This window comes from Colobus angolensis, unplaced genomic scaffold (genome assembly GCF_000951035.1).
Source record: "Colobus angolensis palliatus isolate OR3802 unplaced genomic scaffold, Cang.pa_1.0 Scaffold206, whole genome shotgun sequence".
NCBI lineage: Eukaryota > Metazoa > Chordata > Mammalia > Primates > Cercopithecidae > Colobus > Colobus angolensis.
The window spans coordinates 1,611,331-1,627,058 of record NW_012115222.1 but is presented as its reverse complement, the minus strand read 5'-3'; the positions used below and the strand labels follow the sequence as shown (position 1 = coordinate 1,627,058).

The following is a 15,728-nucleotide window of genomic DNA, read 5'->3' as shown; positions in this document are numbered from 1 at the left end:
AAATAGGAACACTTTTACACTGTTGGTGGGATTGTAAACTAGTTCAACCATTGTGGAAAACAGTATGGCAATTCCTCAAGGATCTATAACTAGAAATACCATTTGACCCAGTCATCCCACTACTGGGTATATACCCGAAGGATTATAAATCATGCTACTATAAGGACACATGCACACATATGTTTATTGCGGCACTATTCACAATTGCAAAGACTTGGAATCAACCCAAATGTCCATCAGTGACAGACTGAATTAAGGAAATGTGGCACATATACACCATGGAATACTATGTAGCCATAAAAAATGATGAGTTTGTGTCCTTTGTAGGGACATGGATGAAACTGGAAACCATCATTCTCAGCAAACTACTGCAACAACAGAAAACCAAACACTGCATGTTCTCACTCATAGGTGGGAATTGAACAAGGAGATCACTTGGACACAGGAAGGGGGACATCACACACTGGGGCCTATGTGGGGAGGGGGGAGGGGGAAGGAATAGCAATAGGAGATATACCTAATGTAAATGATGAGTTAATGGGTGCAGCACACCAACATGGCATATGTATACATATGTAACAAACCTGCACGTTGTGCACATGTATCCTAGAACCTAAAATATAATAAAAATAATAATAAAAGAGTAAATGGAGAAAGTTAGCAGAGAAATTCTAGGCAGAAATTCTAGGAAGAGGTGTATTAATGAAAATTTGACTCTAAGAAATGAGGCCTTCATTTTTTCTAGATTAGAAAGGTGAGAGAGAATATAATACCTTCAAAGAACTGAAAGTGGTGTCATCGTGGTATACAGGGAGTGGTGCAAGGTAAAGCTGGAGAAACAAGTAGGTGGGTGGATCGTAAATGGTATTGTAAGATCTGTTAGAGGATAGATTTGACCCTGACAGTGAAATCAGGCTAATTTAAGATTTAAAGTTGAGAGATATGAGATCTTTGTTACAGAACCTTCATTCCGGTGTAGTGTTGAGGAGTCATTAAACAAGGGCCATAATGACGGTAAAGTCAGGAGAGGCATTGCAGAAGGTGGCCTGGACAAAAATGATGATAGTGGAGATAGAGGAAAAAAGATGGACTCAAGAGTGATTTGGGAGTCATCACCCATAGTACTCAGCAATTGATTGCATATGAGGCATGAGGAAAGAATGAAAGCAGCACAGGGTGGCTGGTGGCACTGATAACTGGCCTAGGGAATGTGGGAGAAGGAACAGGTTTGGGGCAAGAAGCTGGTCAGTTGAATTGTGGAGACTGAGAGCTTGAGTTGTCTGTGAGAACGTTGGTGGAGCTGTTCAGTACACATAATTAGGTCTGGAGTCAGGGAAGACCTGGACTAATAGTGAGGACTTAAGGCTTTTCAGCAGATTGTGTACCCTAAAGTCAGATCACCAAGGAGAGTGTGTAGAAGGAGCAGACAGGAGGGCAGCAAGCACACCAAAGATCTTTCATCATTTGCAAAATGGCATATACAGTTTTCCAGGACTGTTTGGAGAAATACATGAGCTAAAATTCACAGGAGTACCAAACAGAATATCTAGCTCATAGTATAAACTCAATAAATATTTATTGAATGAATAATTGAACAAAAGCATATACCTAACTTAATAATTTATTTGTAGACAATAAGCAAAGGGAAAGTTCGTCAAAGAAAATCTCATGAACAAAGTACAAGTTAAGCCCATATACAAAGACACCTCCTCCTAGCAGCAGAGCCATGACTCTTAAGGCATGAGGTTTTTGCTTTTTCCAAGAGGAGAAAGTCACATTTATTAGCACCGGTCAGCTATTTAAAACTGACCTCTGTTTGATCTTGACATTTACAAGCAAAAGGAAGTCTTTAGTTACATAACAGGCCAACAATCCACACATCCCGCCTGCAACAATACACTACAGAAACCGATTTGTCATTGTGTTTGACCCTATTCAAAACAACACCATCTCTTCACCAGCTTCTAATTTTTTTCCTTGCATTCTCTGAGGCTACCAATTTATACCAACAACCCAGTAACAAGATGAAGATGAACATCTGCTTAAATGAGAAGTTGTTGGATTTTGTTTTTTAATATGGAGGAAACTTCTCTGCTGTAAAATCAATCAGAGCTCTGGCTAGCCAAATTGTTTAATGAAGTTCCTGATAACTAGGTTTCATGTTGATAAGGAACCCATTCCAGGTCAAACAGACTGCTTGTGATTTTGTGGCATTAAAGTGCACTTCAAAATAGTTCCGAAAACAAAAACTCATTCACAAAACTCATGATTTCAGATTGGCATGTCAAGCATAATTTCTGAGCATTTGCAGAAATGAATACTCCTACCAAGGGCACATTGTTTATTTCAAATAAACTTGACATCAAAAGATCCACTGTTGCATATAAACAATGAAAAAAAAACAGAACATTTTTTGGACAATCTCAGTATGCATCAGATTACTTTTAGCTACTCAATACACAAATTCAGTATCTAAAAATTTGCTGGTATCTTTGTTCCTTCTACTCCTAAACATAAACAAAAGATAGACCGGACACTAAGATGTATTAAGAGAGAAATAATGGGAGTTTTGTTAGGGCCTTAGGCATAAAATGATTCATAATTTCTTGCTGATTAGAGTTAAACATAGCATATTAGATTTTTTTTGTGGGGCGTTGTTCATTTCTAGTCCAAGCTTTATAACAATACACATAAATATATCTGAAGAATTTAGGATAAATATTAGCAAAATGGTTAAAACTCTCAAGAGAAAGTAAACTGTTAAAATCCTCCCATTTCTTTGAAAATGCCATCTTGAAGAGAAAACCTGAGTCCCAAGAACCTTGATCTAACCTAGAGCAATAATTTAGCCTTACCTTTTATTGTTTAATATCAAAAACAACAGGAATAACACACATACACATGCACATACACATACACACAGATCTACAGTCACCAGCTTCTCAAGGACAAGGGCTCACAACGTTATTCTCAGGAACCAGACTTCCCAATGAGATTTAAGGTCAAGTGTAGTCCCACAGATACCCTTTAGCGCGGCCCAGCAAAGTGCTCAATACCGTCTGAAGCGCTATGTATTTTCAATGTTTATTTGTTTTCTGTTTGTGTCCTCCAGTAGAATGTCAGCTCCATGAGTCAGGGATCTTATTAATCTTGTATACTGCTGTATTCCCACTTCTAGATATAGTACCTGGCATATAGTGAATCCTCAATAAACACTTATTATATGAACAAATGAGTGCTGGCCAACAAAAACAAACAAAAAAAAACAGAGACAAACTAAACTTGGCTTGATCTTGAGTTTGAACAGTGTGTAAAGCCACAAATGCCCCAAATTAGGTTCTTGCAATAAGCCAGAATGGGTCTGAAGGGGAGCAGGATGTTGGGGAGCAAGTCAGAATAGATACAAGTCTTTTTCAGAATGGAATGCTTCTTTTGCATTTTTGCCCCCTCTTGAATTTCCTTTAACTTTCTTTTTCATTCTGACAACATACACATAATATTTTCTTTCTTCAAATGCAGATTATAGGTAATTTATCCCCACCTCTTACATTCCAGAAGTCTCATCATATGACTCCAACAAGGAGAGGTATCTTAGAGTTCAGCTCTTGCCATCTTCTGCTAATTTGAGACTTGGTCTTCTGTCTTGCTGAGATTATCTCTGTGAACTATAACATGAGACTCTTGGAGCAATATTATTTTGTCATTCTTCCTACATCTTTTCTTTTTTTCTTTTCTTTCTTTCTTTCTTTTTTTTTGAGATGGAATCTCACTCTGTTGCCCAGGCTGGAGTACTTGGCACTATCTCCACTCACTGCAAGCTCCGCCTCCCAGGTTCGCACCATTTTCCTGTCTCAGCCTCCCAAGTAGCTGGGACTACAGGTGCCCGCCACCACGCCCGGCTAATTTTTTGTACTTTTTAGTAGAGACGGGGTTTCACCATGTTAGCCATGCAGCTGGAGAACACAGGACAAGGGCGAAAAAGAAACTCGGCCTGAAGGTCTGGGTTAGCATCTGGTACTGAAGCTAGATGGGAACTTGTTATAAACGCAAAATTTTGAAACTTACCTCAGATCTATGAATCATAAACTCTAGAGATAAGGCCCAGCAATCTGTTCAATAGGCTCTTGAGGTGCCAGTTTGAAAACCTAGGCAAATTCTTCTTGTTCGATGTTGCTGTGTAAGAAATGTCTGTTAAGTGTCTTTCATCTACGACCACATGTTAAGAATAGGGGCTTTGAATTTTAAAAATACTTTGGTTCTAATTCTAGATTAATGATTTTTATGAGTCTGTTCTCATGTTGCTAAAAAAGTCATACTCAAGACTGGGTAATTTATAAAGGAAACAGGTTTCACGGACTCACAGTTCCACGTGGCTGGAAAGGACTCACAATCAGGGCTGAAGGCAAAGGAGAAGCAAAGGCACGTCTTCCATGGCAGCAGGCAAGAGAGCTTATGCAGGGGAATTCCCACTAATAAAACCATTAGATCTTGTGAAACTTATTCAATACCAGGAGAACAGTATGGGGAAAAATGTTCCTATGATTCAATTATCTCAACCTGGCCCTGCCCTTGACCCATGGAGATTATTACAATTCAAAGTGAGATTTGGGTGGGGACACAACCAATCCATATCACAATTTATTGACTATATGACATTTAGCAAATGACAATGTTTTTTATTCTCACTGTCCTCAATAGCAAATTGGGTTATTGTGTAGCCAAAATGAAATGTTTATAAACCTCAACATAACACGTGGAAAACTGTACATGCTTAATAAATGTTAGTTCTTTCACTCTCTATCATTTATAATGCATTGCCCCAGGGATCTGGTCCTAGGCATGTATTTCTGCAGGATGCAAGATTAGACACCCTCTTCCACCTCCTTTTATGTCTCCATTATTGGTTCTATTATTCTTTAAGATGAGAAAGAACCTAAGGCAGAGACATCCCAGAGGAAAAAAATAAAGAGAAAGGAATTTTCTTTGCATATAACTTAACTGTTCAGGTTAGCCATAGAGTGAGGATACAAGAATGCTCTGTTCCTAGTTTTATTTTGGGCCTTAATAGGCCTTAATAAATGTCTCTCTCATCAGGTCAGGGGAAAAAATGCCCAACTCACACATGAGCTATTACTAACAATCAGAAAAATATCACACATGCTTTATCCAAAAGTTGGGAAATAAAACTACCACGTTTTTCTCCATTGAAATTTATTTCCATTTTGAGTGCAATAAACCTCTCTTAATGGAAGGAAAAGGGGTAAAAGACCAAAAAGGGACTCCTTGCTGTATGCCTCATCCCTACCTGGGAGAAGCAATGATAGGAAAAATAGTCAAGTTTCCCACCCAATTTTCCACCTCCTATCCCCTGCATCAAATCATGAAATCTTCTTTCTAGGAAGTTTTTATGGCATAGTTAATATGAAGGTTCTTCAGAGATATCATAGAAGTGCATATTTTGAAAAAATTGTGCATGGATTTCAAAAATAGTTTACACCAAAATAAACTCATACTAACTTGTAACACATGTGAACAGGATCTAGTTTGAGGTACTAAGAAGAAGAAAACAGTTTGAAAAGAGCCTCTATCAGAGGAACATGAATGCTAAAATAGAAGCAAGAACAAACATCAAATTTATGTGAAGCTTGGGTGAAAGAATGGTGAAATAATTGATGCTTTACAAAAAGTTTATATACACAATGCCCCAAAGAAATCAGCAGTTTATTTGTAGATAATTTGCTTTAAAAAGTAATGAGACCATGTTGAAGAAGCAGCTTGTGGCAGCAGACCATTTACATCAATTTTTGAGGAAAAATGTATCTCATTTATGTCCTAATTGGAGAGGACCAAAATTAATAAGAGAAACAAGAGCCAACACCATAGCTATCTCAATTGGTTCGGCATACACCATTCTGACTGAAAAATTAAACTTGAGCAAACTTTCTACTTGATGGGAATGGGTGCCAAAACTGTTGTGCCAAGATCAGCTGCAGACAAAAGTTGATCTTTCAATGGAAATTTAAACAAGTGGGATCAAGATCCTGAAGCATTTCTTCAAAGAATTGTAATAGGAGATGGAACATGGCTGTACCAGTACAATCCTGAAGACAAAGCACAATCAAAGCAACGGCTACCAAGAAGGGGAAGTGGTCCAGTCAAAGCAAAAGTCTGGTCAAGAGCAAAGGTTTTTTAAAATTCTCAAAGCGTTCTACTTGTTGACTTTCTGCAGGGACAAAGAATGATAGCATCTGCTTATTATGACAGTGTTTTGTGAAAGTTAGCCAAACTTTAGAAGAAAAACACCCAGGAAGGCTTCAGGAGAGTCCTTCTCCACCATGACAATGCTTCTGCTCATTCCTCTCATCAAAAAGGGCAACTTTGCAAGAGTTTCCACAGGAAATCATTAGGCATCTTCCTTACAGTACTGATTTGGCTGCTTCTGCCTTATTTTTGTTTCCTAGTCTTAAAAAAACCTTTAAAGGGCACTCATTTCTCTTTAGTTAATGATGTAAAAAAACACTGTATTTAGATGGTTAAACCCCCAGGACCCTCAGTTCTTCAAAGTGGACTAAAGGGCTGGTATCATCACTTCAAAAGTATCTTGAACTTGATGAAGCTCATGTTGAAAAATAAAATTTGTATTTTTTATTTTTGTTGTTTAATTCCATTTTTCCATGAACTTTAAAAAGTCTTCTCATATGTGACTATATTTTGCTAGGTATGGTACCCAGAAGATATTTGAAATGATTTCTGACTACATAGTTCTTACTGGATTCACCTCCTGATACCCTCCCTGCCCAGCTTGCCAAGGAAAACAGCTCCCAGTCTGTACAAAATCAGATAACTGGCAGAAACAGACAAAAGTTCCAAGAGATGAAGCAGAAAGGAAAGACAAGGTTAAAGAACTAAAATCCCTTTACCAGATGAAGAGATGAGAAAGAGTAGAAGAGAAACTGGATAGTAGAAAAGCCAGCCAAGTTAGGACAAAGGGAGCTTGGGTAGGGGGGCAGTGTGTGTGTGTATGTGTGAGAGAAAGATTTTTGTGGTAGGTTGGGACTCGTTAATTTATGTGGCTCAAGGCATAAAGAGAACTACACGGTTCTGTTAATGACCACTGGTAGGAGTGAAAATAAACAGATATTTTTGAGAACCTATTGTCTTAGTTCATTTGGGCTGCTATAACAAAATACCATGAACTGGCTAGCTTATAAACAATGCGAATTTCTTTCTTTCTTAAAATTCTAGAGGCTGAGCAGTCCAAGATCAAGGTACCAACAGATCTGGTGTCTTATGAAGGTCTGTTTCCTGGTTCACAGATGGCAGCTTCTTACTCTGTCTTCACATGGTGGAAGGGGAGAGGGAGTTCCCTTGAGCCTCTTTTATAAGGACACTAGTCCCATTCCTGAGTCAGTGGTCTCAAGAACTTATCATCTACCAAAGATCCCACCATCACATACTATCATATTGAGGATTAGGTTTCAACATATGAATTTGTTCTTTTTGATGGGGGGACAGAAACATTCAGCCATAATACCTACAAAGGGACAGAAGGACCAATACCTATCCCATTTAATCCTCATGACAGCTCTATGAAACTAACATGTTCACACCCTCCTAGATAAGACAACTGTAGCTGGGGAGACAAAATGAATTGCCCAAGGCCATAAAGCTAGCAAATAGTGGGACAGGAACAAAGCCTGGGCTCTCCCTGATCTGCTACCTGGAGCTGGGAACCAGAAGCCACTGATAAATGAGAGAGACTCTGGGCTAACACTGCTGCCAAAGGGAATGTTGCCTCATAAACTCTACATTGGCGTGCATCTGGATTCAGGCTTCATTGCAAAAGTATGGGTTTTCTTGACACTTTCTTTTGTCTCAGCACAAAAGCTGTATGGTCTATTTGCTTGTGTATGGTTATAAACAGCAGTCCACCAGAGTCCTTTTCATTGTCCTCCTATATTCACTGGTGATAGAAGCCAGCACACATGAAAATATTTTTTTTTATGGGCTTCTCTAGAAACCCTTTACTTCTCGTCTTTCTTTCACATTCCTAACAGCTTTTCTCCCTTTGTTATTCACCCTTTTTCTTTATCTATTACCCAACATCCAGGCATTTAGTTTTCCTCCCACCTGATCTTAACCTATGGGAAATATAATAAAGTATTTTCTTAAGCAAGACTTGGTAATATGTTGAGTGATTTATCATTATAATCCAGGTTAGAAGTTGGGGCCTAATGACACTTTCTCACTCTACTTTGGCTGAATTGCTGCAGTCAGTTATTTCTCAAAGTCTTGACTAACCCAGATGATAAGTCTTAATTGCAAATTATTCTAATTTCATGTTTCTTTTATTTTGACATTAGTGACTTGACTGCAGAGCAATAAAGAACAGTTGTAAGCTAAAGTGAAGCCCAACAAAGAATTCTATTGACTGTGTGACCTCATCAGAGGAAGTGGCCACAACCTTCTTGTTTGTTGCCTATTTCTATTTTTTTCTTTGTAACATTGGACCTTGCTGAAGGAGTCCTTAGAAATGTCCAGTTTGCATAAATCGAGGCCCAGGATCAACAGATGATTAATGTAGGTAACAACCCTTGGCACCTATACTTTCCATTCTGAGTTAATTCTATGTTCTCAGAGGCAAAGCTAAGAGATAAGATCTTGAATAACAGTGAGATTAACCATTTTCTCAAAGGCAGGATCCATTGTCTGATAATATTGCAAGCTTCCACTGCTTCCTTCCAGCACAAATCTTGGTTCTTCTTGTTTCTTCCACACTCCTCACCTCATTCTACTCCACTGGGGCAGCCCACAATTTGGGTTACCAGTAAAGGCAAGGTAGCATTCCCAACATCCTTGTGACAAATCCTAAATTAATGACATTTAGAAGAAGCCTTAACATGTATAGCAGGCAAAAATATTCCTTCAACACACACACACACACACACACACACACGGATTGAGAGTGTGTGTATGCGTGTGTGTGTAATCATTGTCTTTAACACTAAAGGCAATCTTTCTGTAATCCCTTAGTGGCACGACCTGGTAAGGAAGACAGTGGCACCCAGTGGACAAATGTTTGATTGTTTGAGACAGGTGTTCCATTCTGAAATATTCTCAAGAACTTTCTTAGGAAATATCAGGTTCTTCCCTTTCCCTATCCTCTCATCCATGTTTTTAATGTCGACTTAAATTTTAAAATAGGGGACAGAGGACTGTTCTTAAAGTTTTTATCTTTTCAAGGAAAAGACTAAACTCAAACACTGGAGAAAGCAAAAATTTTAGGATTAAATCCTGTGACAACTGTGTTGATTGACCCCTCTCAACAGTAACAATGAAGACAGCCAAATCTCATAAAATGCTCAAGTTAATTAAAAATGTAATATCAAAAATGCCTGCAATGTGCTTTACATATCATACTCTCCCTTTCCTCAAACCATGGCCAACTTCCAATTAAACTCACTTGGTTATGCAAATTTGGCAACTTCAAGAACAATACTTTAGTACAATTAACACATACAGATCCTGTAACTTAATGCTATTGTGCAGTTTATCTTGGAGTCATCTAAACACCTATTTTCATTCTTCGTATCTTCCAATTTTTCTATTGTCTGTGAGCTACTTGGGTAGAGAAGCTCTGACTTATATGTGTTTCCTGCAAAACACCTAACCAGCATCTTACTTATGGTAGGTACAAAAAGGTTGTGAAATCCAATTTCCATTTTATATATTTAATCTGCTATATTACTGAAAAAATAAATACATCTAATTGTTTGGTGTTATACAAAGAGATCATCCAGCTAAGAATCTTAAATATTAGGAGCTATCTGTGAAAGCACCTTTGTAAATTATAACCGAGGAAATTATGACAGTGAAAGAAGTAAGACCTAACTGACTCTATCTTGCTTTTAACCCTTAAGCTATCCTTGTTCATTCCTGGTCATAGGCCAAACTATCTGTGGGAAGGAATTCAGTTCATGGTTTGACGCTGAAACAAAATTGATAACAGCCCTTTCCCAGAAAGAACCCTGCTCTTGCCTGAGGTCCAATCTGCCCTTGCAGAACTACCAAATTAGCTACAAAATTAGAAATCACAATTGAGGAGTCATGCAGCCTGTGACTTCAAGAGTCTGAACCTCCCCAAATTGCTCCTGGGGATAACATCACTATTGTAAAGTTTAAGATCAGTGCTTCAGATATTTTGCAGACCCTGCACTTGATGGATCAGCTGACACCACCCAGCCCAACCAGTTCTGCCATCACACCTAAGAACAGAAGACATTAAGAAAACCTAACTTCCACCCACTATGATTCCATCTCCAACCTGACCAACCAGCACTCCCCATTTCCCGGGTGCCTCCCTGGTCAAATTATCTTTAAAAGCTCTGATCCCTGAATGTTCAGGGAGACTGATTTGAGTAATAATAAAACCCCGGTCTCCTGCACAGCCAGCTCTGTGACTCCGTGATTTACTCTTTCTCCATTGTAATTCCCTTGTCTTGATAAATCAATTCTGTCTAGGCAGTGGGCAAGGTGAGCCCACTGAGTGGTTACATCTGCATTGGATAAAATAAAAATATTTCATTAAGAACCAAAGAAATGGGTATTTTTTTTTTCTTTGAGACGGAGTCTCACTCTGTTGCCCAGGCTGGAGTGCAGTGGCGCGATCTCAGCTCACTGGAAGTTCTGCCTCCTGGGTTTATGCCATTCTCCTGCCTCAGCACCCACCACCATGCCCTGCTAATTTTTTTGTATTTTTAGTAGAAACGGGGTTTCACAATGTTAGCCAGGATGGTCTCGATCTCCTGACCTCATGATCGACCCACCTTGGCTTCCCAAAGTGCAGGAATGGGTACTTTTATGAGTGAATTGAATCTTACTGATTCAAACGAGAAATCATTAAAAGCCATTTGATTACCAAAAAAAATCCCATATACCTTCTTAGTGTAACCTAATCCCAGCAGGGGTGCCCTTTTTTAGTTATCCATTGAAAAATCCTTCCCGATTTGGAGACTCTGAAATTCTTAGTTTTTTTTTGTTGTCGTTGTTGTTTTGTTTGTTTGTTTGTTTTGCTTTGAAATGGTACCTCATGTTTATCATTATATTCTTGGTAATTCTTAATTTTGCTACAGTTCGAGGCTTGTTTCTGTTTGTTTTAGAAAAAAAAAAAAAACAGTTGGCAGACTAGAGCTATGGCTTGAGGCTGAGATGGAAAATTTTCCAAAAGGGCAGCACATTTTTATCAGCTGACACAACTCCCCTATGACCCCTTGCATCAATCGCATTTAGTCAGTAAACAATAAATACATGCCAAAGTAAGGGATGCACCTTTTTTGGTAAGCTGAAAAAGAAATGAAGGGCATTTGTGTGTGTATCACTAAATTATATATTAATTATACTTTTTCTCATAACACAAGGCACCTTTCCTCCTTAGTTTCCGCTAGAATTCTGATGCAATTAGATTTTACTGTACAGAGAGACTGCCTTTATTAAAAGTACCTTAAAATTCTTTTTTTCCAAAGTATCTAAAATATATTTTTATCTAAATATATCAATCCAGGAGAAATTAATGAACATTTCTAACATTGCAGGGCCTCCTCCATCCTTTTCCCTTCACTGACTGTCACCAAAAGAGAGCACTGGGGGACCCACGCTCCAAGCAGTTTGTCTTCTGGGGCCAAGCCTCTCTGACGGGGGGAAAGGCAACAATAGTTGCACTATTTGCAAAGTATAATCTTATTGGGAAATGTTCCAGCCCTGGTCTGAGCTTTACTGATACTAGTAAAGCTGGTTTACTGCCTCTGAAATCATGGACCTGCTGTACATGCAAAGCACTATAAGGTGTCCAGGCCACCTGGTGCAGACCAGGCTCCACTTATCATCTGCTGCTTTGCTTCTGTAAGTTTCAAACACCCAAGAGGGATGTCAATATTTGAAAAACTCTCTTCTAAGTAAAGTTTCCTAAAAATAAAAGAAAATTACTTCTGCATGACTCCAATAGGCTTTATTTTATCTTTGAGCTTATCTATTTATAATGCAAATATGCTTTGCTTATTCAGGAAAACCACTTAGTTAAAGGTTTGCCTAACTCATGGCCTGTGGTGAATGAAAGTCAAATAAAATATAAAGATGAAAAAAGTTTTAAAGACTGAAAAGTTCCATACAGACTAAAGTAGGCACTGTTATGTCTAAAATGAATGGAATGCTGTGTGCGTGTGTGTGTGTGCATAACTACAATCTGTGTGTGTGTGTGTGTGTGTATCAGTAGAGGCAGAGGTTAAAACATGTGTTTACATTTACACTTGCCATGCTGCACACTGAGGAACGTTTGTTTCTAGTTCCCATAACAGGTGTTACCTGTTCAGATAAAGCTTTAGCCTTTTCCTCTGCTTCTTTCAGACAAAGCTTCCATGACTTAAGTTGGGCCAAGGTAAACGCCATCTCTCCAGCATCCAGGTACACTTTCTTTAAAAAAAAATCAATTATTACTTTTTGACACGGATAGTTTGAGCGCATCTCAAACAATCTTATGGACTAATGATAGGCTTGATAAACTCACACAAATCCTCCCCTTTTCTTAACAAGAAAATGAAACGGCAAAATGTTTTAACAATAGTTTTGTTTAAAACATAGAATGTAAAAAGAGTAAAAAATAAATGATGACAATGAACAACTTTAGAAAGTTAGATTAAATAACTGTCATTGGAATTGGATTACTTTGAAACTTTTATTCTTACTTCAAAAGGTTAGATTTAAAATTTCACATTCCTGATGGAAGATGTCACCTAGAATGCCTATGTTTTTAACATTCACCTAACAGTAGGAACGGAGTCAACTGAGCTCAGAGAAACCCTGTTTCCTCTCATCTTTACCTTCTCAACACATGTCATTAAAGCAAAGATACCACATGTTTTAGAATCATATCATTCTTCCCCAGAGCCTGGCTAATACGACTCAAATTAGCAGATGTGTAGACTCTGCCTCTCAAATTTTTTCTTTTTCTTTTTCTTTTTCTTTTTCTTTTTCTTTTTCCAGGCAGAGTTTCACTCCTGTTGCCCAGGCCGAGTGCAAGGGCACGATCTTGGCTCACTGCAACCTCCACCTCCTGGGTTCCAGCGATTCTCCTGTCTCAGCCTCTGAAGATTACAGGCATGCGCCACCACGTCCAGCTAATTTTTATATTTTTAGTAGAGACGTGGTTTCACCATGTTGGCCAGGCTAGTCTTAAACTCCTGACCTCATGATCTGCCCACCTCCACCTCCCAAAGTGCTGGGATTACAGGTGTGAGCCACTGCGCCCAGACTCAAAATGTTTCTAAAGTTACTTTTTCTCAGCTACAAGCTGAAGAGTACACAAAATTGGTATGAAAACACCAGGTACAGGCCCTTGTGAGACTAGAGCACTTCCTTGCTACTCTTTTGCTATTGTAATACTTAATAATTACAAAGTAATACAAAAAGTTGGAAAACCTTGTACATGCTAGGATGATTACCTTCCTATAGTTTCTCTGGGTGCATCCTGTTTTCTTGCGAATACTCCTGCTGCAGCTGCTTCCAATTAACCCCATAAAGAATGAACTGCATTCCTACATATCTTAAAGGTCTAACTTCTGTTTTATTTTTTTCCCTGTGGCTTATGAGACCACCGATTTTACATGTGTGCATTTCCTGACGATACAATAGAGCCATCTGGTGGTAAATGGAACCAGGCATAAAAATACAGCATTCATTCAGTTTCTGTACTTGTCCATACTATACATCGAACCTTGAGTCTCTGCCACTGGCCTCTGATATAAACAGAATTCTATGGGATGAGAGGCAAAAAAATATTTCTACTTCACCAACAGCCTGGCTCCACAGTCAGGTTCTGCCACTACAGGGGCATACTCACCCTCAAAAGTTTGCCTTTAGGGGAGGAACATCTTAGGCTGGAATGGTGATACTAGGAAGTGAACCAATTGTCCTCGGATCCCTGAGGGTTCCAGTAATCTCAAAAATGGGTTCAAAAATTCTCAAGAAAAAGGTCTTTAAACAAAATTCTTGTGCATTTACACTTAGAGATGAATACGTGCTGTAAGACATTATATGCAGAAATGGGGAATTGTCATGAGGCCAAACTATTTTTAAAAGATTGGGAATCCCTGATCTAGACTTCTATTTCCAGGGAAAATTTTCTTGAATGTTTGATCTCAAGAGGAACTTTTTAAAATTTGTGTGAGTAGACTCAGCAAGATCATCTAATCCATTTCTCCAGGGCTTCTTCTCCAAACACCCAAAATTTCCCCAGCCGAGAACAACAAACATTTCCATAAGACAAAAGCATTATAAGTCAAAGCCAAATGAAACAGGCATAACTGAGGACTGTTATTAAATAACATAGGATTTTTTGTACAGACAAATTTAGGGAATTGTCATGTGTTTTAGGACAGGGAAAGACCTGAGCAAACCATGGAGAATGCAAAGTCAGTCTTTTACACCCCTACTCCAGCTGTAGTGAGCACGCCCTGCTCTCTGACCTGTCTTTCAGCTTCTGCCACTCTCTTAAGGGAAAAAGCTTACACAAAAGCAGGCACTTTTTAAATAGGAGGTAACTCCATTAACAGAACAAAGGCAAACAAAAATGAAGTCAAGAACAATTTCAAAAATAAGTAAATACATGAAGATAGAGGTTTGGGAGGTGGATATGTGATTTCAAAGACTAAAAAAGTTAGATGTACTCTAACTTTTGAGTCGTTGTCCCAGTTTTGCAAGGTACAATGGCAGAAGGGCAGAAAGATAGGGCTTCCATTATTAATTTTATTTTACTTCCAGGTACATGTGGACATATGTGATTTGCATTAATAATGAAAATGAATATTCTCAGTGGTTAAAGTAGTTGCAAGTGAATTATATTAATCAACAATCTATGACATCAAAATGATGAAAATATAGGCAATATACAGGTGTTTGGGAATTGAACCTGTGTATGGATTTCCAAATGGTAAATTCCAACAATTTAATAATAATCCCCATTGTAAATTTCTACTTTTTGTCTTAAAATTGTCTTCCTAAATATAAAGTTATTATCTAAATACAGATACCTAATGTAGCCAAGATGATCAATCTAAGATGATACTAAATAACACTAAAAATTCAATAAACTCTTTGATTACAGTAAAGACACCTGACCATTATTATGCATGGATGTTGAGGTTGATAGTTTACTAATTGAACAAATCTTATATGACATTGTAAGAGTAGACTCCGTTCTGGTTGTAAAGGTTTCTCATTTGATAATTTAAAGGAAAATTTACATATTATTTTCTAATTTTATATTTCTTGATTTCTTAATCTATTCCAGTACCTTCTCATTATCCTCTACCTTGCTGTTAAGGCTTTATTTCTCTGCCCTAAAATGACAGCTATACAAATCCTTTGACCCTTAAGGACTGGCTCAAGGTTTCTGATTGATCCAACTTCATGTGCCATATCTAGAAATGCTCCTGTCTGCAGAAGCCAGACAGGACTTTGCTGAACAGTAAGTAGGAGCCTGATAAATAATTGTTGATTGATTAAAGGCTCGGCAGTCAATGAAGGTGGTTGTACCAGAACGAGCAGTCCTTCATGCTGAGAGGCTATAACAGTGACTTCTTTGAGCAATACTTTTCATGCATCTGACCTGGGACATTGACAGGGATCAGAGCCACAGAGAAGTTCTGCTTGCCATGGTCAGGGGCCAGACTGTGCAG

General features: G+C 38.4%; 1 protein-coding gene across 1 annotated transcript in view; it reads right to left on the bottom strand.

Annotated features, from left to right (window-relative positions):
• Positions 1-15,728, bottom strand: part of LOC105511913 — a 242,945-nt gene that overhangs the window by 192,572 nt on the left and 34,645 nt on the right. The window contains exon 3 of the mRNA XM_011942130.1: positions 12,358-12,465. Coding sequence (XP_011797520.1) covers positions 12,358-12,465 — 108 coding nt within the window. The remainder of the gene's footprint in view (positions 1-12,357; positions 12,466-15,728) is intronic.